The sequence below is a fragment of the Saccoglossus kowalevskii genome, chromosome 9 (assembly GCF_978046115.1).
Source record: "Saccoglossus kowalevskii chromosome 9, keSacKowa6.1, whole genome shotgun sequence".
NCBI classification, from domain to species: domain Eukaryota; kingdom Metazoa; phylum Hemichordata; class Enteropneusta; family Harrimaniidae; genus Saccoglossus; species Saccoglossus kowalevskii.
Window position 1 is genome coordinate 12,704,561 of NC_140649.1, and position 24,264 is coordinate 12,728,824.

The window sequence follows — 24,264 nt, forward strand, 5'->3', positions numbered from 1 at the left end:
AATGCCCTCAAATCGATATATGTCTAAAAATAGAGGGATGGGCTTATACTCGGGTAGGAGCTTATGATCTGGGAAGTAGGGTAATTAAACACAATTGGGCATCCACTGGCAAAATACTGTGGTTCAAACGCATAATGTTCTAAACCAAGTTCTAAAAACACATTGTGCATATAAAAGTTGAGTTTATACTAGTAGTACACAATGCTGGGCAGCATGGATGGCACAATGCACAATGCCGTATACGAGTGTGATCAGATACTATAACGTCATAGCTTTGAAAAGTACCCAGATGTTAAATATTTAGCTCGTTAATTACCCCCTCCATGAATGGCCTCCATGGGGCTGAGTTATCAGCATTTCAAATGCCTCTCCATGCTACAGTTATAATTAAAACAAAATTAAACCACTGCAATTTTATTTCAAATACAGTTTAGACACAACTATAAATTAAGGCCGCGTTGAGGTTTGATTTATTAATCTCAAATATTTGTTCCTGTGCATTTTTTCTACTTCTACCTTAGTTTTTTAAATGGTCAACGCCTTAGGCCACAATTATGATAATGAATTTTTTTTAGATGTGGTGACTTAGTCCATGAAAAGTAACAATTAACAAACAAGAAATTGACGACCAAGAAACATTACAAGGTTTATCGTCCGGGGTCGCCGGGCTTGATCCCCCTGTATGTACTGTAATCAATCATCAACACGCTGTACCAAGACAGTATTGATCTCCTCCATATTTTATTTTTTCAATCTGCTTTCCATCCTTAAGAGACCGAGGAATACATTGTGATGATATTCACTTTATTTGTCCAGGATTACGTAATTAGTTACGTGTTGTTAACAGACAAAGCGGGTAAATACACACAGTAATACTAGTACGTGTCCTCCATTATTGAAAAAAAAACGCGGATTTTCTCTTCCGCGACCTTGCAGCAGTACAAAGGGTGGTGTTGACGCCGTGACAGCAAACCGAATTATCAAACCAATAAATGTCTGTCCACATAGAATGCTGCTTTAAGTACCGGAAATAAATGATTTTAAACTGAACGAAGCTTACCTTAATTCAGTCAAACAAGGCATTAAGGCGTGATGTAGATGTGCTTCATAACCAGTACCGGAAATGCGTACTTTGCCCTCATTTCCAGTTACACTGATCTTCGTAATGTGAGCTTTGTTATCATTCTTATCAAAAAAATATCTCCTCCGTTTTGGCGTCAGGTAAATTTAAATAACTAAATACATAATCCAGTTATATAAAACGACATAACCTGTGTAACCATCAAGACATTGTGAATACATTCAGCGCACTTTTCATGAATATTTCAAGTAAATCCCGTGATCCTAATTCAAGTTCTATCCCTGGCGTTGATATTCTTAAGCAATGAATTCAAGATCGCGCATCATCGACTAACCTAGTCCACAGTCCCTCTAGAGGGACTATGCCTAGTCTTTAACCGGCTGTGCTTCTATAGCATGTGAGGCTATATTTTCTGGAGATTTGTGATGAGTTATTATGATTGCTCTCTATAGATTTATACATAAATAATCTGTTCAAACAACGACGAATAAACAGACCATACAGACCTTTGATCTTCCCATTGCATCAGAGGTTAAAACAAAATAGCAACCTGGCAAGGGTGAACTGGCCAAGGAAAAGCGCCAAGTACGGTAGCGTTGGGGTAATATATGTTTTTGAGGATGTTTGTTCGTTCATTCAAAGCAACATTTAATACATGTCTTCAAGACGAGAAGCATAATATTTGTTGTTGTTGGCCAGAGTTACAGATATCTTGTTATAATGTTTTCAGGACTGGTTCAGAATGGAGTCTGCAAAAGCAAGCATAAGTTACCATGTTTTAAAAGGAGAACACATCGCGGAGGCGGCCCATGTGCTGACCAAGGCTTTCCTCAGCGGGGAGAGCATATCAAGCGTTCTGAAGCAGCCTTACAACGCCGAATTTGCATCAAGCGAGGATATCTGCAAAGTGGCATCAAAAGAAGGTGTCTCGGTGGTAGCAGTGGATGATACAACCGGTAAGGTCGTTGGGGCTATATCCGGGACACTGTGCAGAGCTAGGCTAAGGAGCTTGGAGCGCAGAAAGTCAACATCCCTTCAGTGCCACCAGAGGTTGCACCATATTATTGCCCAGCATTCATCCCGTATTTAGAGGAACTTGAACAGTTTTTCGCTGGAAACAAAGAGCTGACTGCAGACCCCGAGTGTCTCATCGTGAGGAGTACGAAAATCGGTGTTCTCTCCGAATATGAAGGTTTGGGTATCGGAACTAAAATGGCCGACAAGAAAATAGGATGCAAGTACATCATTCTGACGTCAACTAGTCCAATAAGTTTTAAATTATATTCCAAATTAGGGTACAAGGTCCTAGAGGAAATTCCATATAAAGATTTTGTCATTAATGGGGAACGTCCATTTGCTGCCATCACCATGGGAACATCTGGTAAGAGTATGATGAAGAGTATCTTGTAATGACGTCACAAGACTGCTTGGATATAAATTGACATCGCAGGAATTGCTTGAATATATATAGCATGCACAGGAGACTATGGATAAATGTAGACGACATATGTACTGTGTTAGCGAGTACAACTATCACTGTTTGATGTCAGAGCAATGTCCGGTAATCCGTTTCAGTTGTAGGCAGTTTCGAGAGAGAAAAAATGTAATTTGTGTATTTGTGGGAAAATTGTAAATGTGAAATGCGCATTGCAACTATGTCTTCTACGAATTGATGAATAGTTTAAGCGTTCGACAAACTATTGTAATTCTAATCGGCCAATGGTTAGATCTCGTAAGACGGTATCTCAGTTGACCAATAGTAGATCCCGTAAGACAGTATCTTAGTCGGCCAATGGTAAATCTCGTAAGACAGTATCTTATTTGACCAACGGTGGATCTTGTAGGACGGTATTTTAGTCAACCAATTGTAGATAATAATGATAATAGTCATCGTATTGGTAGTTTATTTATTTGAATTATGTAAAGTAGTCGAACGATGGTAAATTATTTTGAGATATTGGTTACTCGGTCAATGGTAAATATTATGTCATAGTCGGCCATACATGGTCATTGATAAATGTTGGACGTATACTGCAACTGATAATAAATAAATCCTAATTTAGCAATGGTTGACCTTTGAAGCAATAAATCCATATAATTGAGTTATGTGTTAAACTATTGTGTTGTATATGGCTTCATTCCTGGCATATGCATTTACGGAGAATAGTAAATCAACAAAGATAATACCATACACAGACCAATTCCTGTCTAAATTAAAAAATCAGGTATCACCGTGGAAGACTGGTGTCAAGGTGCAATCGAATAATAGTATAAACAATATTATGTTTATGAGCTGTCCTATACCCCATTTCATGAAGTCGTGAATGTTTTGTTTTATGTTTGGCAGTTGAAAAACTCTACTTTTATTTATTTTTTTATTTAAATTTCAAACAAGACAGGATTTGTAGCGCTGGCTGACACCATATTATCGCCATCCCTCGACAAAATACGACATACATTCAAACAGATTCTAATGCTGTATGTTATAAAAAAGTAAATTTAAAATTTATTACAAATTTTTGAAAGGGCTGTTCCTCATACGTACCTGTTAGAATTGTATTGGTGGGGCTACTTGTAAAAGAATATACTCTAGAATTTGTCACAAGCGACATTGAGACGGAGGTCATTCTAATGTGACTCGTGCTGCGCTATTTGCAAGAGCATATTTTAAAGCAGAGGTCATCGTCACCTGCGCGTGCGGGCGAATTGGGTCCTAAACGATGATAAGAAGGCATGTTAGAAACACAAAGGCTTATGGCTACACATTTGTTGGCAAACAACGACACGCTAAGGCCGCCTGCCGCAGGTGACGACTCCCCGTTTTAATACATCCGACCAATCACAACGCCTTTAGTGGATGCATACCGTCGTGTAGAGTATGATATCACGTGCATTGCAGTAATTGAATTGCAAGAAAAACGCAAAGACTCTTTGGTGGTGGAAGTTGCAAAATGGCCTTTAAAGGCAATAAAGGCGTCTTTTTTTTGCCATATACCGAATACCAAGTAGCTTAGTTAAAAAACTCATGACAAACAATTACTCCAAATTGTCATTTTCGCTAGAAATTCAAGATGGCAGCAAAACTACATGACCGATCAGAATTGATGCCGTTCATCCAACATTTTTGATCAAATGTGGCACCCATTTGATACTTAATGTCAACATAACATGCAATTGATGATCAAATATAACTAGGCATATTGCAAGTTCATATCATTTATTAATGTCAATTTCAATACAGATCAAAATGACAGACTCAATGTAACATGGCCATTTCTGGACGCCATCGTTTTTGGCAACTTAATTTAATTAACGATTGTACATTTTGTCCGTGTATGGCATATATGACAGGAACCAATATGAATTCGATAGACCTAGTCGTAATGGTTAGTTTCAAATACACAAATTAATATATAACAAAGCGAATGTAGCAATGAGCTTAGAAAAGTCGCCCATTGCATCACCTTTGATTACAAATAAGTCACCTTTAAGAATTTTAAAGCGCACAACATACTTTAAATATTATGATTCTAAGATTGTTATGTCAATATTTCTTTAGATCACAAAAAACCGCATCTCTTGTGCAGGGAAACAAATAGGTATCTCAATAACACACTGAAACAATTTCCAGTCGGTCATCTTGAATCGTCTATCGATGACAAAATAAAGTGGTCCTGCAACACATTTTTACTCCAGGCAGTGCCGAGATTTATTACTTGAATGCTCGGCTTGAACCGAAATCACGCCCTCTGCGATGAACTTAAGAGAACATATACTGATTAATACTAGCATGACATGGCGATGAAGGGATGTGCAGCTAGATATGAAATAAATGCAGAACGTTGACAGTGATGCATTTTTAGCAATGATGCATGGACGTGAAAACAGTTCTTTCAAGTTGAATACATCTTTACCATTCATGTACACGAGGACTCATAATAAATACCGTAACAGCAAATGGATATGATTTAATAAAGTAATTATTATTATAACATTATGCGTAACGTCTACCATGTTTTGGTCAACATCCTAATCGACGAATGAGAGCGTGATTTCGGCAAGTCACGGACTAACAACTTGGTACGTGCCGAGATCCCATAACGTGAACGTAGTAAATTACTACTAGACCCGTTAAATTCACAATGGAAGGTGCTTTGGTGATGCGTGGTCGTCAGTGTGGGTTGTATGCTTATATCTTCGTAATATATCAGTAATTAATATGATATACAACCGTAAGCTATCGTCCTGTAATCCATTATATTATATGTATGTACCTGTACTCAATAATACCTTTTTACAAATATTTTCGCTCAAATGGTGATGACTGCGAAAGGTTTCTCTCTAATGATTTCATAATCTCAATGCGGAATGTTATCATGCAGTACTACTACTGCGTGTGCTGCATATTATATTATATTATTCGCGAGTACATACCAAGTTACCCCCGATCGGTCAGACACACCGATTGAAGGTCAACACGCATCCAGTCACCTGTTCCACAGGCAGGTCACACTCTGGTGCTTAATGCGACTGTCAGTGACGGCTGGTACTGAATGGCACCCTCAATACAGTGGTCACATGCAAGTTTGATACGGGTAGGTCGCACCCATACATATATTATATCGAGCCTGTCGGTATGCAGCTGTGGGTCCATAGCTTTTCGTGCCACAATATTTAGTCTGTGTAGTGAAATTATATTTGAGCCATGTGAAGTTTTTAATTTTCTTCGCAAACTTGCAACATAAACGTGTAAATTGCAAATCAAAGTCATGGTAAAAGAACACTTCGAACTATCATCGATCGAGGAAAAATGCGAACAAATACGAAAAGGTCGAACAATACTGATATTATGTGACGAGATGGTACTTTATGAACCAACACAAAAATAGCATACCTATAACCAAAGAGATATATTCCTAGATATTCAAAGAGATATATTTAGGTAAATTTGATTATCTACCATGAATTACAAGACAAAAACTATTTTGCAAAGCTTGATGGGTAAAATCCAAGCTAGACTTTGCCCTGATTTGTTTGATTACAAGAGAAATTAAGACCAAACATAAGCAAACTCAAAGTCTAACATCTCTCCACCCAAAATAGACTTTTGACGTTTTCTTCTTTTTTTATTTAATATACACAAGCCGCAAATTATTCTGCATTGTTCGAGTTGCATTTGAATACGTTATACTGGTACCCTAAATCTGATGAGTAAATGGAAGAAAAGGCTAACTATTCAGTGATTTGTCGCCTTAGATTGTTCAAACATAAACAACCCAGGTCGAATAGACAAAATGTAAAACATTAGAAACAAAAACAACTCAAAAGCGCAACATAATTATTATATTGACCGAAAGGTAAAGGAAGTATTGTACTTCATATATATTCATTCTGTTATTTGTGCATTTATGAGTTGGATAGAGGACGATAATTTGTTGGGAAAAAAAATGTACTGAAAATGATTGACAGCAGAGATCACAGCATTTCCCATCATGCCTTGCAGATTATACATTTTACCGTATTTTTTGTGGTGAAACAGTCATTTCTGTATATTTTGTTTCACTACTGGGTGCTCGTGAATATAATCCCCACATAATACAGATATTGATGTAAACATAGTTTGTACAAGCAAGATATTTCAGGAGTTGTTTCTTGGCTGCTGGCTTGTAGGGGTCAGATTAGTAAACAATGGCTACAGACATACTACCACAATAAACTTGACGCCTAGAATGGCGAAAATCAAGTTAACGCGAAAGTCGGGTTACTGCACAAATAAACAAGTGTTTTGTTGTGCGATAACCCGACTTTCGCCATTTACAACCCACAACATTTGATTTTATTCAAAAAACAACATGGTTGTCCAATTTGGTCCATAGTCTTTATCGCAGTCCCTTCACACCGGTATCGAGGGACTGTATCTTTATGTACTTGCTACTCTGTAATACTATGTAATGCCGGCTGTTTGTCGGGATATTCATAGTAAACCTCTTCTAAGTCTCCCGGATTATAATATATCGGGTCTGGAGGGTTGTGTGTGTGTGGGAAGGGGGTAGATGTCACATGTATTATAGTGTATGCATGTCGTGCTTTGAATTGCCGGTCTATTGACTCGTTTAATCAATAAGATTTAATCGAATGTTTATACCAAATGAACATGGGAATACAAAATTTCGCATTATTCCGGAATAAAATACGAGAATGAAATAATACGCTGAATTTAATATAATTGAAATATAGCTTAATTCACGAATCCGAGTATCATGACATCATTTTGTAAAATATAATTAAAAAACATTTTGAATTGGTCACAATGTTCGATATTATAAAAAGTATACTAGTAATTATTACCGAATGGTAAACTGTTGTTATAAGTACTTGACGGCTGAAGTGAAATATTTCTCAATGACTTTCCCGATGGTTATATCATCACATTTATCTGTTAAAGTGGTACACTAGGGGTCATTCCTATGCATATTTAGTAACAAACTCAAAGTTCGGCTTGAAAGCGCTAATATAATCGCCACAGATCTCATATTTGAATTTTGCGTTAACAAACTGAATATACCATAGGTCTCATTTTGAACACTGCTTTGCCTTATTTGGATACAACGTCCTCAAGTTCTTGAAATATTTTTATAGAGGTGCAATTATCCCCCGAAAGTTGGATTGATGCATGGTAAGAGTGGTATAGAAGCAATTCTAAAAACTGTCCTGAAACAAACCTGTGCTGTTTAAATCTGGATGGTGTTATATCGGCCATCCACACTACCACACTGATTTGGATTAAAACTCAGACTAGTAATACATACAGTAATTGTATTACTAGTCTGAGATTAAAATAACTTTTTATAATACAGTTCCGCCGATAAAGTGCCGAGCTGAGCAAATGGTCGATTTCCTTTCATCTCAAAGTCGCAGTACTTAAGATCGTAAAGTTGCTGGAAACCGAGTTTCTGGTAGATTCGCTGACTTTCAGGAGCAGTCGCCACCGCTGTGACAAAATGGTAGCCTCGACTCTGTGCCAAATCTGTGGTAGCTTGTCGCAGCTTCGTACCGATTCCCCTGCCAGTATATTTCGGATGCACTCCCAACTTCATAGCTGATATCACTTTAGACCCAGGGTTATTTTTATAAGTAGGTGAATCGTGAAATACTTTCTGCATCTTGTCTATGAGCGCGTAAATAGGTTCGTACATTTTTAAAACTTCAGTTGGGATATCAAGGGGTTCGGGATTACTGTTAACGATGATTGATGATGCTACACCGATGATTTTGTTTGACGTCGTATCCACAGCAACCACAGAGACCCCATCTCTTGCTGCTAATTGACAAACTGCTCTCGTCTCAAAGAAATCTTTTTCCCTGGGTATTCCAAGGCATGTTGTCAGCGGCTCTCTCTGAGTGAAGGCTTTCGATATGATGTCAGTGACCCCGTCAATGTCACATGCTTCCATTGTTCGGAACTGAATGCCAGGAACTTGGGCTGATATTGCCATGGTAACTCGAGTCTGCTTTCTATGAACACAAAACAGAAATATATTTCAGTACGTTCTGTTCGTCAATACAACACAGTAAAACAAGCAATATTCACCGTGAAAGATTGTTGAACTTTGAACTAAGATTTTAATCACGCTTTAAATGTATATACTAGAACATAAAGAAGTTGTAATTGACACCCCCGGTACACATGTGCAGCTATTATGAAATGTTATTCGTGTTACATCAATTTCATATTCACCCACTCCCTCACACGCATAAATCACCGGATGTCGTTACTAACGGTGTATGGATATTACGAAAATATAATCGGAATTGTTGCCCGGCATGACGGGAAGAATACAACATGAGAGGGAAACTTTGCAAAATATTTCATTATTTACTTAATTTTGTGCTAATTTTTTATTTAGCTGTTGTTATTTTGGAACTAAATAAAGCCTAATTTGGTGTTTGTATTTTTAAGTTGTGTATATCGATTATAAATTTGAAAAAAATATATAAAATATGATTATTTTCAGAGTTATGATGATTTAAATATGAGAAACCATAAAACTGTGACGGATTTCCGTCCGCGTCATCTTGCCATGAAGAAAACGCCCGCATGAGGCATAAACAAGAAAGACAACAAAGCATGATGACGAAATACTAGTACTATCTGATTATATAAACAACTTAGAGAGCCATAGTTGGCTGATTTGGTGAATTAACTTCCAGCCTAACATTAACAATGGGCATCGTCGACGTCAGATAGACTCAGGCTCACGTCACTCACACTGGACTGATCTGAATCACAGTCTATCGTACTTCCCTGGGCATGAAGACGTAAAATCAGGAAAAGTAAGGGATGGGCTTATACTCAAGGACCACCTCAGATTTTGATTCGGGGCTAAACATTGTAATCATCTTGCCACCGACAAAAAAATATCCAAATTACATCTTTCGTCCACAACGCCGAATTGATTGATTGATTTCCACGACACTTTTACAATGAAGAAACAAACATGGTCATACAAAAACACACATTTTATTACAATACGATTTACAAACCATCTGAATTTACGGTGTAATAATGGGTAGGGTCTGTGGGGAAACAGTCGAAGACAAGATCTTTATCATTATCTTCGTTTTGGGATGTTTTCGATCATGAGCAAACTCTCTACGCAAAGCAGTTTTCACCATTAAGTTTTTCACGATTTGACCTGAAACAGTTTCCTTTGACCTAACAGGTCATGTTTTTCATTAACCAATCAAAATGCTGTGTCGTAATGACGAAAGTTTCCGAGTGTTGACGATGATTTTTTTAACGCAATGCGGAAGTGAATTACCGCAATATTAAAATACGTTCTGTAGCACTGATATCGACGAAAAAAAACGTTGATTTTGTTACTAAAAACTGGCGATTCGCAATTTTGTTATTGAAATCAGTTGACCTAGGGAGTCTCCAGGGACATTATGCACGTTGGCGGCGCTGGTTTTCTGCATACTGGGTATTATGCATTAGAACAGTGGAAACGAATTTAAATGACAATGCACCAGATAATTCTAATATGATTCAACCATGGTCGTAAAAGACAGACTTTTACCTCCATGATTCAACCATAAATGAATTCTGTAGCGTAACACCTGCGTAACCATCAAGATATTGTGAATACATTCAGCGCACTTTTCATAAATATTTCAAGTAAATTCCGTGATCCTAATTCAAGTTCTATCCCTGGCCTTGATATTCTTAAGCAATGAATTCAAGATCGCGCATCATCGACTAACCTAGTCCACAGTCCCTCTAGAGGGACTATGCCTAGTCTTTAATATTCCAAAAGCAGCATAATATTTTGTTTATGGTCAACTTTCGTCCTTATAGCTACAATGAAAGCGTTAAGTACTGATGCCACTTCTCTCTTACTAATATACTTGGCTACCCCTGGGATCGGCAGGTCTATTCTTCCTACTCTTTCAAAAATATTAGAACGTCTTGTCTACGAGTGATGCGGTGTATCCTGCGGCCGTACTTTCACGAGCGAAGCCACGAGGAGGGTGCGGGGTTCTGTTATCATTGCATATGTTACATAATTGATTATTTCATATTAGAGAAAAAGTGTGCAACAAACCGTGATGGAATTTAGGTCGGGGGACCAAATTTACCATTAATATGTTTGATTGAGGATAGTGTTACGTCCTAGCAACGCGAGTCAGTGTAGAACGCGTGTCACTCTCTGTGTGAAAATAAAATAATCAGACGTCTATTAAATCTGTGTCACTGTCCGAATAAATAACTCGTGGACGTTTAGTTGGGGCCAAGATAGAACCAGAGTATGAACTGGACGACTATGATACACAGTTTATGAACTTAAAAGTTAAAAGTTCCTCCACAGATCTGTGCATTGGCAAACATACTGCAAACAAACATATTGGCCGTACAACTGCGGTATTCCACTGACGGGATGACTTTCGTCGACAGCGGTCGTCGCTGAGCTGCACGCTACAACTGCTCGTCGTGAATTGAATGAGTCTTGTTTACCGCTTAAAATGTTGCTCATTTGGCCAACAATGTGGCTGAACGATTTGAACCGGATACAAATAGCAGACGAAAAGAAAAATAGTTCGGTTGCCGATGGAAATATCATTTTAATCAAAATAAGTGACTGCCTAAAAGTACCATTACTGTGGTTCAAATTTCATTTCAGTTGGCAAGTATATTCATGTACCCCAAGAGAAAAATATCGTACTTCTAAATATTGTTTATTTCTGCTTTGTTTCGAGAAAACCGTACTACTGAAAGGACTACTTTGTTAGATCTCAGACCTCATTTGCATATGGGCTGTGGAAATACCGATTTTGATTCCAGGGACGAATCAAAATAAACTGCAGTACAAATGCAATAATTAAAAATATGAATGACAATGACGAATTTCTAATCTGTTCAAATAAATGTGCGGTTCATACATGGACTGACTTACCACTCTACAATAGTCTTGGCACATACACTGCAGGTCCGGTTGGGCTGAGAAAAAAAATATCTGTTTCTCGTTTCCACGCGCATCGTTTCTATGCGCCTCGAACGTTTTTTTTTTCTTTCTAAATCATTCCAAAATGCGCTTGTACTCGCACATTTCCCCCATTTTAGCTCACTATTAAAAAAAAATCGCCTCGCCGTATCATTTTAACATTTCCATGAAACGAGAAACAGAGAATTTTTTTTGGCCTTATAAGTAACTCCCTTATTTTTTGGTGGGTCTTCTCTAAACATATAGTTGTATATAACTCAGATTACCATTTATGAATAAATTAATATAGCCCGAGGGTCATTTACAAGATACTGACCAACATAAGTTTGGCTGTTTGGCGGGCGAGAATATTTGAACCCGGCTTGGCCGACTTTTTCAATAGTTTAGATAGAAACTAAAGCCCTAAGTTCAGAAATGCCTGACACTGTGCGGACTACTGACCTACATATGCACGCACCAAAACTTCGATTGCTACTAATATGCATAGGAAAAATCGCTTTGCCTGTTACTAATACGCATATGAAAAAATAATAATATTCAGTATACTCGTTCGTACTATATAAGAACATATCCAGTGTCAGTCGCATCTTGTTTTGATAATCTCTAGTAAGCAAAAAAATGCCATGTAATATTTTGTTTCCAAGAAATAATTCTGTTGAAACTATATAACCTTACCCGGTTAATTATTATGAACACGTATGTGTATACGGTATGTACATGGAAGTTATTTTTCGCCTCTTGCCCAGACACTAGAGTGTAATAATAATTTGTGATCTATTCATGAAGTCACGGAATTTTTTGTTTGGAATTTATACACATTATCGCCCGAAGCAAATGGGTGTAAATGCAAAACTAAACTCAGAACTCTCATTTTAAGAGAAACATTGCTGAAAACTCAGTAAACAACGCAATGAGCTCGTAAATAAACGTCGATTTACTAATAGCCTCTCCAAGCTACAGTTATAATTAAAACAAAATTAAACCACCGCAATTTTATTTCAAATACAATTTAGAATAGACACAACTATAAATTAAGGCCGCATTAAGGTTCGCTGTATTAATCTCAAATATTTTTTCCTGTGCATTGTTTCTACTTCTACCTTAGTTTTCAATGGTCAACGCGTTAGGCTACAATTTTCTAGATGTGGTGACTTAGTCCATGGAAAGTAACAATTTACAAACAAGAAATTGACGATCAATAAACATTATAGGGTTTATCGACCGGGGTCGCATAGCTTGATCCTCCTGTATATAATCAATCATCAACGCGATGTACCAACCGACAGTATTGCAAATTTCATGATCTCCTCCATATTTTATTTTTTCAATCTGCATTCCACCCTTAAGAGACCGAGGAATAAATTAAAAATTGTGATGATATTCACTTTATTTGTCCAGGGTCATGTTGTTATCACACAAAGCGGGTAAATACACACAGTAATACGTGTCCTCCATTATTGAAAAAAACGAGGATTTTTCGCCTCTGTGCGTGACCTAGCAGCGGTACAAAGAGCGGTGTTGACGCCGTGGCAGCAAACGCCGCAAACCGAAATATGAATGCTCCTTGAAGTACCGGAAATAAATTATTGTAACTGAACGAAGCTTACCTTAATTTAGTCAAACAAGGCAATAAGGCGTGATGCAGACTCGGTGCTTCATAACCAGTACAGGAAATGCGTACTTTGTATTCATTTCCTGTTATACTGACATTAAATATGATAAATACAGCGACATTATGCACGTTGGTGGCGCTGGTTTTGTGCGTTATGAATTAGAACCGCGGAAACGAATTTTAATGACAATGCACCACATAATTCTAATATGATTCAACCATGGAGGTAAACTTCATGATTCAACCAAGCAGCATAAATGAATTCTGTAGCATGTTAAATATTCTGGCTATTAAAAGACATTATTATCACCGCAGTCAGCTCAGATGTCTACGAAGAATACGACGATTAATTTATTATACTCTACAAAACATAGCTTTTATATCAATAAACCTTATCAAAAAAAATATCTCCTCAGTTTGACGCCAGTTAAATTTAAATTACTAAATACATAATCCAATTACGTAAATGGACAACACCTGCGTAACCATCAAGACATTGTGAATGCATTCAGCGCATTTGTCATAAATATTTTAAGTAAATTCCGTAATCCTAATGCAAGTTCTATCCCTGGCCTTGATATTCTTAAAGCGGGAGAGTCGTCACCTGCGCATGCGTCAGATGGTCATAGCGTGTCATTGTTTAAAATCAAGCGTCTACCCATGAGCCTTTGCGTTTTTAGCGTGTGTTGAAATCGTCGCTTGGAACTAAATTCCCACGTGTGCGCTCCCGCTTTAAGCAATGGGTTCAAAATCGCGCATCATCGACTAACCTAGTCCACAATCATTCTAGAGGGAGTGTGCCTAGTCTTCAATGTTCGAAAAGCAGCATAATCTTTATTTTATGGTCAACTTTCTTCCTTATAGCTACAATAATACTGATGCCAATTCTTTCATTCTAATAAACTTGGCTACCACTGGGATCAGCAAGTCGATCACTTCCTCGTTCAATTTATCCATAGCAAAAGCCATTTTCCTGGTTGTCTAAAAACTGTAAGAGCTCTTTCATTTCACAAGGGGAGGGGTCAAACTCTGGCAGGAAAAGCCGTAGACTAACTAATATGTTACATAATTGATTATTTCATATTAGAGAAAGAGCGTGCAACAAACCGTGATGGAATTTAGGTCTGGGAACCCAATTTACCATTAATATGTTTGAGGATAGTGTTACCTCCTAGCAACGCGAGTCACTGTAGAACGCGTGTCACTGTCTGTGTGAAAATAAAATAATCAGACGTCTAATCTGTGTCACTGTCCGAATAAATAACTCGTGGACGTTTAGTTGGGGCCACGATAGAACCAGAGTATGAACTGGACGACTATGATACACAGTTTATGTTGAAGTTAAAAGTTCCTCCACAGATCTGTGCATTGGCAAACATGCCGTACAACTGCGGTATTCCACTGACGGGATGACTTTCGTCGACAGCGGTCGTCGCTGAGCTGCACGCTACAACTGCTCGTCGTGGATTGAATGAGTCTTGTTTACCGCTTTAAATGTTGCTCATTTGGCCAAAAATGTTGCTAAACGATTTGAACCGGATATAAATAGCAGACGAAAAGAAAATAGTTCGGTTGCCGATGAAAATACCATTTTAGTCAAAATAAGTTATTGCCTAAAAGTACCATTACTGTAGTTCAAATTTCATTTCAATCGGCAAGTATATTCATGTACCCCAAGAGAAAAATATCGCACTTCTAAATATTGTTTATTTCTGCTTTGTTACGAGAAAACCGTACTACTGAAAGGACTACTTTGTTAGATCTCAGACCTCATTTGCATATGGGCTGTGGAAATACCGATTTTGATTCCAGGGACGAATCAAAATAAACTGCAGTACAAATGCAATAATTAAAAATATGAATGACAATGACGAATCTCTAATCTGTTCATTGCAAATAAATGTGCGGTTCTCACATGGACTGACTATACCACTCTACATTAGTCTTTGTACATACAGGTCCGGTTGGGCTGAGAAAAATATATCTCTGTTTCTCGTTTCCGCGCGCATCGTTTTGAACTATACGCCTCAAGCTTTTTTTATCTTCTAAAGCATTCCAAAATGCGCTTGTAATTTCCATGAAACGAGAAACAGTGATTTTTTTTCCTGGCCTTACATGTACATGTAATTGTATATAACTCAGATTACCCTTTATGAATAAATTAATATAGCCCGAGGGTCTTTTACAAGATACTGACCAACATAAGTGTGGCTATTTGGCGGGCGAGAATATTTGAACCCAGCCTGGCCGACTTTTTCAATAGTTTATATAGAAACTAAAGCCCTAAGTTCAGAAATGCCTGACACTGTGCGGACTACTGACCTACACATGCACGCACCAAAACTTCGATTGCTACTAATATGCATAGGAAAAATCGCTTTACCTGTTACGGATATAACAAATAATAATATTCAGTATACTCGTTTGTACTATATATCTTGTTTTGATAATCTCTAGTAAGCAACAAATGCAATGTAATGGGTTTTTTTTCAAGAAATATTTCATTTCAAACTATATAACCGTACCCGGTTAAACAATATGACCACGTATGTGTATGGTGTCGCCAGTAGACTGTATACAAAGGAATTCGGTGTATATGTGGCAGTCATTTGTTGCCTCTTGTCCATCTACTGGAGTGTATAATTTGTGATCTATTCATGAAGTCACGGAACTTTTTGTTTGGAAATTATACACATTATCGCGCGAAACAAATAGGTGTAAATACAAAACTAAACTTAGAACTCTCATTTCATGTGAAACATTGCTGAAAACTCAGCAAACAACTTGACTGCAATGAGCACGTACATAAACGTCGATTTACTAATATATAGCTCAGTTCGTATTTCACCACGCTTGGCTAAGAATGCTCTTTCTGCAATCTGTTACAAACTACAAATGCCACGATGCTCTGACCATCCTTGTTGTAATCGTTGTTTCAATTTAACGTGACGTCAGCATCAAATACTTTAACAAAATAACACGGAGCAGTGCATCTGTTGTATTGCACACGCGAAACTTTATATGCACTATATGTCTTTATACTTCAGCACACAATCCAATAATGGATATGCAGCTAGGACAAACAATGTCACAGTAAGAAACACGTCACGCGCGGTCCGCCATGACACTCGATGTTTTCCGAGACGACCCGAAGAATGTGGACGACTCGGAATAGTACTAGTAGTAAGACAGTTTGTAATGACCAGACGAGTAGCATTACATATATTTATATGAAATTGGTGTGGCGTTGTTGCATCTGGGTTAATATATACGACCTCAGTGTTCTTGATCCACTACTAGTGGTCCGACCTGAGTAATGTTTGCCTTTTTTGCATGAAAACATATTTTAGACGACGACGGATCAGACGAGGAGTTTCCGCAGAATTTGATAAATAACACAATAGCAGCGACCACAAAACCAACAATCACCAACGAACCAAACACCAATGGTAAAGTAACCTGGGTGGTATTGTCCTCTGAAATTAAATTAAATTAAATTAAATTAAATTAAATTAAATTAAATTAAATTAAATTAAATTAAATTAAATTAAATTATAATTTAAATTAAATTAAATTAAATTAAATCTTGTGATCCATCGAATTGTAAGATATTATATAGTAGGGTATTTTGAACTCACCCTCTGTTGTTGATGTTGTCGTTATCGTACTAGGTGTTGTTAAATTTTCGCAAAAAATAGAGCCAACTGACCCATCACCGAGTTCCACACATAGATCGTTGTTTCCTAAATCACTGTCAATAATTGCACTGTCTTGGCCTGCAACAGGTAACGAGAAAACATACAATTCCATATTTAAAGACAATGACGTTCTTCAACTTCAAAGTTGAGAAAACGACGATCCGTTCACGGAAAATGTTATATATAGATACAAAAAATCCTTAAACAGTAGTACAATTTTAAATATTTCTTTTTTAGACTTTTGGAAATTGCGAATATTAAAACTAAATTGATCAGTTTTCCTCAAATTTGTCGAATGTTACTATTTAAACTGTGTGATGGCGTCCGTGTGATGGCGCTGTTTTATATATTTTCGTCCCAGAACTGTGTGGTGACAATATTTAGGTAATCAGTCATATACTAGTATTAAAGAGCGGTGGTCGTCGTGCCGCGTATGTGTGGCATTTGTGTTGATAAACATTGATTTTCCCACAATCCAATGCACTCTTCTGATGGAAAATCGCGAGTACGAGTTTTGACCTGGGCGCGACGTGCAGTAAATACCACTGGTGAATCCTTCAATACCTTCCAATCACCAAAGGTATTACCTAATTAAAGCATGGTAACGTCCCAGTTTGTATTCGTTAGCAAAAGACAAAGAAGTCGCCATCTTTTTTCATAAGCGACCCATATCTCGCGCATGCGTGGCGCGATGACCACCATCTTGTAATGATATTAGTTTATACAATTTGGTATACATGTACTAGTAACTATCACATAACGTGTAATTTTACCTGTAGATATCACCACACATAAATATCTATACATTTCACAATTATCGCTTGGCACGGTGAGCAACGCTGTTAAATTTTCAATCTGAGTACTTTTCCATAATTCTAATCCGACATGGAGATTGGTTGCCATGGTGACATCTACGTCAAACGTTGTCGTGACAACTGTAGGCGACTGTAAATCGGACTGGCTACTGAGTACCGCTGCAGTGAAGCCAAAGTTATGATTTCCCACGGGGGCTTCGTCTATCACGACGCCCCCACAGTTTACTAGACCCACAGTGAACACGATGGAAGTGGTCTGGTTTTCCCTGTATGTGTTGTTGTACGGCGACGTCACACTAAACAATGTCGGCTTTATATCTGCAAAGAACATAGATCAAGGACTACATTGACTATATTTGCTAAAACATACTACCATTACAATTTAGTATTCGATGTTGACACAAAATAAAACAGAATAATCGTGTATAGACATACCAGACGAGCAGTTGGTGTACCCCGCTGAGAAGTAAGCGTCATTGAATAATATACAGTAAGGATTGTTTGTCAAATCAGGATCCGAGAATGTGATATTCTCCACGTACACACACAGATGGCTAAATATTGAACAACCTTCTTCGGGGAATAACAGCGTCGCTTCGATGGTCGTCACTAAGTTGGGAGCCGACACGTTCAGCTCAATCACCTGAACATTGTCGTCAAAGTACATGCTTGACGGAGCCGCATCGACGGCGTTTAAGGCGTCACTGCTCTCGGCAAAAATTAGACTAAAGTTTACGTTAATGTCTCCCGGAGATACGGCAGGTATTGCGTCAGGACCATTATTCAAGATTCTCGTGGTGAGTGCGATGTTATTAGCGATACCTGGTTCAAATATAACTGGGGTAAACGGTCCGGCCACCAGTTCAACAAGGACATCTATAACAGACACGAAGAACAATAGTTAGTGACCCTCTTAGACGCAACTGTGATGGCAGAAAATGGAACACCATTTCAGGGATAAAAAACAAGTCTCGTAGTCCTCACAATTACAACGGCCATTTGCCTCTAAGGTCACTATTTTGACAGATATTACTCTCAAGTTCATCGCGTGCACGGTAACTACTATTTATATATCATTCTATGTATTATTCGGAAATAGTCTTTACTGAAACGTCATAGTTTATTTTAGAGAAGACTCGTATGCCACTGCAGCCTTCTGGGTCATTAGTGTAAATGGATTGGCATATTTGTCGACAAGTGTTGAGGGGAGACTTTTCGTATTACTCTAGCTGCTTTGAAAAAAAAAAAAAATGCGCTAGAAGCCCATTGGTTGAAGAGAACGTGTGTAATGCTAAGCCGTCTCCACGTAGCAATGGGGTACATTTATAGTTCCATTTTGTTGTTTAATTTGTCCTTTAAATGATTCAGTGTCCCCATTTCTGTGTAGAGTGTGTTTGTACCTGTATTCGATAGGAACACCATAAATGGAAAATAGCGTGATATAGTTTGTATCAGGTTTAACCTTTTTCTCACCACCAGTTCGATCGTTTCATCACATATTCATAAAATAGTCCCATTTATAGTCTGCACTTTCCTTCAAAAGATTAGGACAAAAACTGAAAATTGACTCAAATTTTTCTGTTGGCTCCAACATTAGGGTTCATTTCCAGAAATATTGAAAAATATAAGGAAAACGTGCAGTAAAATGTGGGTGAGAATATCTGGTGGTGAAAAGGTTAATCTTATTACAATCTATGTTGAATTGTAAGTTATAATATAATATGTTAATAACCGCTGTTCTAAAAAAACTTACGACTCTGTGTGCGGAATATACTTCCCCTTAGATAAAGAACATACCGATCTTTGTACCTACCCGTTCGGCCGGGTTACCACTAAGACTATTTTTTGTCGCTTATTTAACGATAAATTCAACAAACTCCGGATTACATAACTGTTTTTTTTCTCGAAAGAAGTTTTTTTTTTAATTTCGAGATGTCGCTCACTTATCGGTTTGAAAAAAACTGATATGAGACAACCAAGAAGATGTTACACGTTTGAATATGTTAATAGAAAGTGATATATTTTCAATCTGCAAAATAAGATTGAAACACAATAACATAATACTCTTAAAAGATTAAATTTGCGTAAAATCTTCAAATCAGAATTAAAATTAAGAATAAAATTCTTGCAAGACTGTCGACTGCGTAAATCAGCATATACATATAAAGTGTTTCATATGTATTATCGATGTGTTCAGTTCACACTCTATCTATATACTGTATTAACATTGGAAGGATGTAATTATTTTTCTATTATAATAGGAGAATGCAAAACAAGTTATATTATACTTAGTTCGAATGTGGGGGAGAAGGTCTTTGTTAACATATATATTCTGAGTATAGAATGAATTGCAATCATAATATATGGTCGCGACTCGGTCAACTACATGCGCCTGAAAATCGTTAATATTCCGGAGAAATTAGGAACATGTATAACACTTGAATCATGGTTTAAATGTGCATGTTTATTCCAGATTGATATATCAGACATATAGAGCTTCATCGCGGTTGAATCACATCCCTGCAGAGATGTGAAGACAAATTCTGACTATTTTTGACAGTCAGAATTCAGGGTCCTTTAAATGTTTAGCTCACTTACAAACACCGAGACGATGTGAAAATAACACAAAATAACGCCAAACCTACCTGCTTCAATGCTTTCTACGCCAAGAACTGCAAAACCCAAAATACAATAAGAACATAAAACACGAGCTGCTGATATGTGTCCACCAGCAACCTGTGGTAATTTGGCCATCTGAAAAAGAAGAAATATTACAGATGATTCAATAATTGTACAGAAGATGAAATTTCTATGGCGGTCTTCCTGAAATGTTAGATCAGTACTTTGCGTTGCTGTTCCATTAACTTGTTTTGGTTACCATCATGATACAAGGAATGGCCATCGGCGAAAAACCTCCCACAACGCAATGCGTGATAAGTAACTATAATCCCTCCAAAAATATAAAAGAGATCAATTTGTTTCCATGACTTCCGTTTACGTTACGAGTCATAACACATATGTAACACTTGGCCCTGATATTCTGCCGAATAATGGTGGTGCTGATATTAAGTTACATTTCGGTCTCTGTTAAGTGTCTTCAAGACATTAATACGAGCTTTCATCCATCCCCGCTACGATGTCTGGTCTGATATGTGACTTGATGTCAGAGCCGTAGATTTGCGTAGTAGCCTACCTCGGCGGTGTAATAGTCAAAACCCAAGTCTTAGTTCATGACTCATGCCACATTTTCCACTATAATTGTTCCGTTGTTTGCATGGAAATTGAAAAAATGCCAAATGGAAAAAAGAAAAGGTGAAAGTAAAGAAAATCCGAAACCCTGCTTGAGGCTGTGTGAAAGTAGGCCATGTGGGGGAGTAAGAATTAGTTACACTCTAATTCTGGTGAAAATAATGCTCTTTAGATACACTTTACTTTGCCGTATTGTGAATGACTGACACTCTTCGAGCAAAACCAAATCACCGTGACTATCTTTGATGTGTGCAAACATATCGTCATTTACGTGCACTGCTCTAAAAGTTTGTAAATACGCTCTTGTTTGTTTACTATAAGTTGTATACCAGTCAGCGGATTAAGTTTCCATGTCTGTCCATTCCTGTCCCCTTCATTCAAAGAGCTGTTTCGCATGATGGAAATAGTAATAGGTTTTGAATCACTCCCACGTGTATGAGCAACATCCCGAGTTTAACTTCATCATCTCAAATAAATTATAGGCATAATAAAGTATATGTAAACCCCGGGATGTAACACGATATTCGAACAGACGCCATACATCACATTATAGTTATAAACAGTCTACGCTATACTTCATTGCTATACCTACACCAATTTCGATGCAACATTCCCATTTAACTAGTATTTTAATTTTGCCAACTTGGTCAATGATGTCGGTCACTGAAGCTTCTATCCAAAACACTAATGTTACATGACCACCGCCACGAAGGTTGTTTATACATGAACTTGTCAATCAATCTGTAGTGTATAAAATAAAAGTATTGCTATTGCAGGTCACATCACCTGTAAAGCTGGCCAATTGTGCAAGAGCTTGGTGCGGCCATCCGTAAAATCGACTATGGCAAAAATCCAACGATCTCTCTCTGGTCTTGCGTTAGAACAGTTGACGCCACATAGTTTATAGTACATCTTTTTGAGCAAGTCCCATTCTAAGACTCCTGTGTATAATCACATTTTACTTATGCACATTACAAACTCTTTTTATCATTCGTTAAATAATGGATGATATATGTGTAACTTTTACGGTTTTAGTGTCGAATCACCAATTGGGGTATTATTTACATTTTCCATTTCTATTGTTGACATTCAAAAACACTTTCAGCAAATAATAAAGACGCAAACTTCTTTTCACTTTTAAAATCAAGCAATGTTGTAAACAAGGTTGTAAACAAGGTTGTAAACAATGTTGTAAACAATAAATAAATAATATAGTTTTGAAATATGCAATGGAGTAATCTGATTCAAATAAAATCGTATTTTCGGCTTTATTTTGTGTGTTGTTGTTTTTTTTCTATTTTTTGTAATATGTACTTAATTGTTTTTACTTAATGTACTTAATTTAATTTTATCTAAATTTATTATTTATTTGTTGGCTATTTTGTTGAAGTTGTAATTGCTAAAGCAAGGTGTGCGTAATAATAATTAAAACAACATAACAAATATATGTACAAATAGTTTATGTGATTAAAAAAACGCAGTGCAGTACATCCGATTTTAACTAGATTGTGATGGAGTAGAGCGATTCAACATGTTTGGGGTGATTTTATCGCTTTTTACTCATTCTTGAGTCTACTATATTGCATGACAGGCACATTGTGTTTTATCCCGGTTGACTCTTTACGTGACGTGGTGTGGTGAGATGTGTTGTCTTATGGCGTGCTCTGGTGTGGTGTATCTACGTATTATGACGTGAAGCAGTATTGTTAGATTTGAAGAAAACTAATCAGGCAATCGGGTCAGCCCTGGCTGATATAAGCAAAATGAAGCTGAGGTTCCTACCGTTATATTATAAAGTCACATCTGTTAAATGCATCGTCACATGCTTATACCAGCTACAACCATAAGACGGCGAGAATTGGTAAAATCGATAAGGTGTCAAGCGCTTGAGTATGTCTCCAAAAAAATCCTAAAATGTCCGCGTAGTGAACGACCGAGCAAATTGTAGTAATATGCCCGTCAGTGTCCAGATCACTGCCAGACCTGACCCCTTGAAATAAACTGTTATCAAGATATGTACGTGTGAAGTGGCTTATACTCTCTATAATACACTGGGCAACCTTTTCTCCAGCACCGCTTTGGGTTCCTTTTTTGTCGCAGCCGCGCAAAATAAGTTTAGTCACCGCGAAGAGAGTTCTAAAGAACCTTGTATAGTGTGAAGTGGGTCGGAAATAAAGATGTTATGTGGCCATCAGCACATCGGTGGGCAAACGAAGCTGTGTGTATTGTCTGGCATGTAAAAGACAGTCCTCTTGATATTCGATAGGAAGAATGTTAAAAGCATGGGTGTATTTTTGTCTTTGTTTCAAATAGCTCACTGACTTCTCCAAACGCACCTGCATATGGGCAAACGAGTTAAATAATTACCCTGACATCTAGAAGCTGGGTTACGAACTTTAAAGTGGTCTCATCTCAGCGATTTACACGCACGATATACAACCATCTCGAACAATGTCAAATGAATATCATTACGCATAATCACGTCGCCATTGTTAGTAAAACTTACTTGGCAACAAAGGGATTAACTTCTGTATGATATGTTGTTGTTTACCTTTGTCAACGACCAGTAACTCGGCATGACCGGTATAACTCGATAATCAAGGACAAGTTTTACTGTACCAAGTCGGGAATTATTTTAACGGATTGTGCAAAATTCGTGAATGATACAATTATTGCTATATTAGATATACCAGATGCATGGCGATTTGGGGTAAAACACGGTTAATAAAAACAAAAGTATTATAATAGTGACCGTAGAGGGCGGAGAAAGCAGTTCATACATGCAGATGCAGGTTGAGAAAAATGTGTATCTGTTCTAATACGGCAGATACCCGACGTATACAACGCGTAAAAAATATATTGTTTATTTACATGAATTTGGAACACGCGCTGCGAAAACTTGTACTTTATTTTCAGACCGCCCTCTGTGGTGAAACGAAACGCAGACGCGACGAATATTCGCAAAATAGACTTGCAAGAGTAACACAAATTCAAATGAAATAGATTATTCGGATTCCAAGATAACAAAAAAATGCATATAGTTAACTATGCGTCGATGTAATGTCGTTGACGTTCAAAATGGAAACCAGTGACATGTATAGCATAGTTCAACGTATTTATGTGCGCAAACGGCTAGAACAAAGTGACACTCGTTTCAATTGGTCGAGTGTTTCTCGTACTTCACTTTGAATATATAAAAATCCCCATATATATTCCGCAAACATGTCTAAGTGTATTTTGCAGTAGTGTTTTTGCAAGTATTCGATATAAAAAAAAAATGTTCGTGTGGAAAAAGTTGCAATTGTAA

The 24,264-nt window shown here is 37.4% G+C and overlaps 2 protein-coding genes across 2 annotated transcripts; both read right to left on the reverse strand.

Moving 5' to 3' along the window:
* Positions 1-7,189: 7,189 nt before the first annotated feature.
* Positions 7,190-13,254, reverse strand: LOC102804760 (arylalkylamine N-acetyltransferase 1-like). The gene is made up of 2 exons (XM_006812703.3): positions 13,191-13,254; positions 7,190-8,596 (listed from the first exon to the last, which is right to left on the reverse strand). The coding sequence occupies exon 2, from the start codon at positions 8,575-8,577 to the stop codon at positions 7,915-7,917; it is 663 nt and encodes a 220-aa protein (XP_006812766.1). The 5' UTR covers positions 8,578-8,596; positions 13,191-13,254; the 3' UTR covers positions 7,190-7,914.
* A 2,419-nt stretch (positions 13,255-15,673) lies between these two features.
* LOC146738336 (uncharacterized) lies at positions 15,674-20,683 on the reverse strand. The gene is made up of 5 exons (XM_085503736.1): positions 20,354-20,683; positions 18,144-18,584; positions 17,667-18,026; positions 16,834-16,971; positions 15,674-16,671 (listed from the first exon to the last, which is right to left on the reverse strand). Exons 1-5 carry the CDS (start codon positions 20,460-20,462, stop codon positions 16,472-16,474), a joined length of 1,248 nt encoding a protein of 415 aa, XP_085359862.1. The 5' UTR covers positions 20,463-20,683; the 3' UTR covers positions 15,674-16,471.
* Between the last annotated feature and the right edge of the window lie 3,581 nt (positions 20,684-24,264).

What these genes read in the sequence shown, in the direction of transcription:
- LOC146738336 (XM_085503736.1), bottom strand. Translation starts at nt 20,462, where the DNA reads ATGGCCAAATTACCACAGGTTGCTGGTGGACACATATCAGCAGCTCGT. An exon ending in GTACACCAACTGCTCGTCTG is followed by an intron (nt 18,027 to 18,143) that starts GTATGTCTATAC and finishes TGTTCTTTGCAG; the next exon opens with ATATAAAGCCGACATTGTTT. An exon ending in ATGTGTGGTGATATCTACAG is followed by an intron (nt 16,972 to 17,666) that starts GTAAAATTACAC and finishes TACCTGTTGCAG; the next exon opens with GCCAAGACAGTGCAATTATT.
- LOC102804760 (XM_006812703.3), bottom strand. Translation starts at nt 8,577, where the DNA reads ATGGCAATATCAGCCCAAGTTCCTGGCATTCAGTTCCGAACAATGGAA.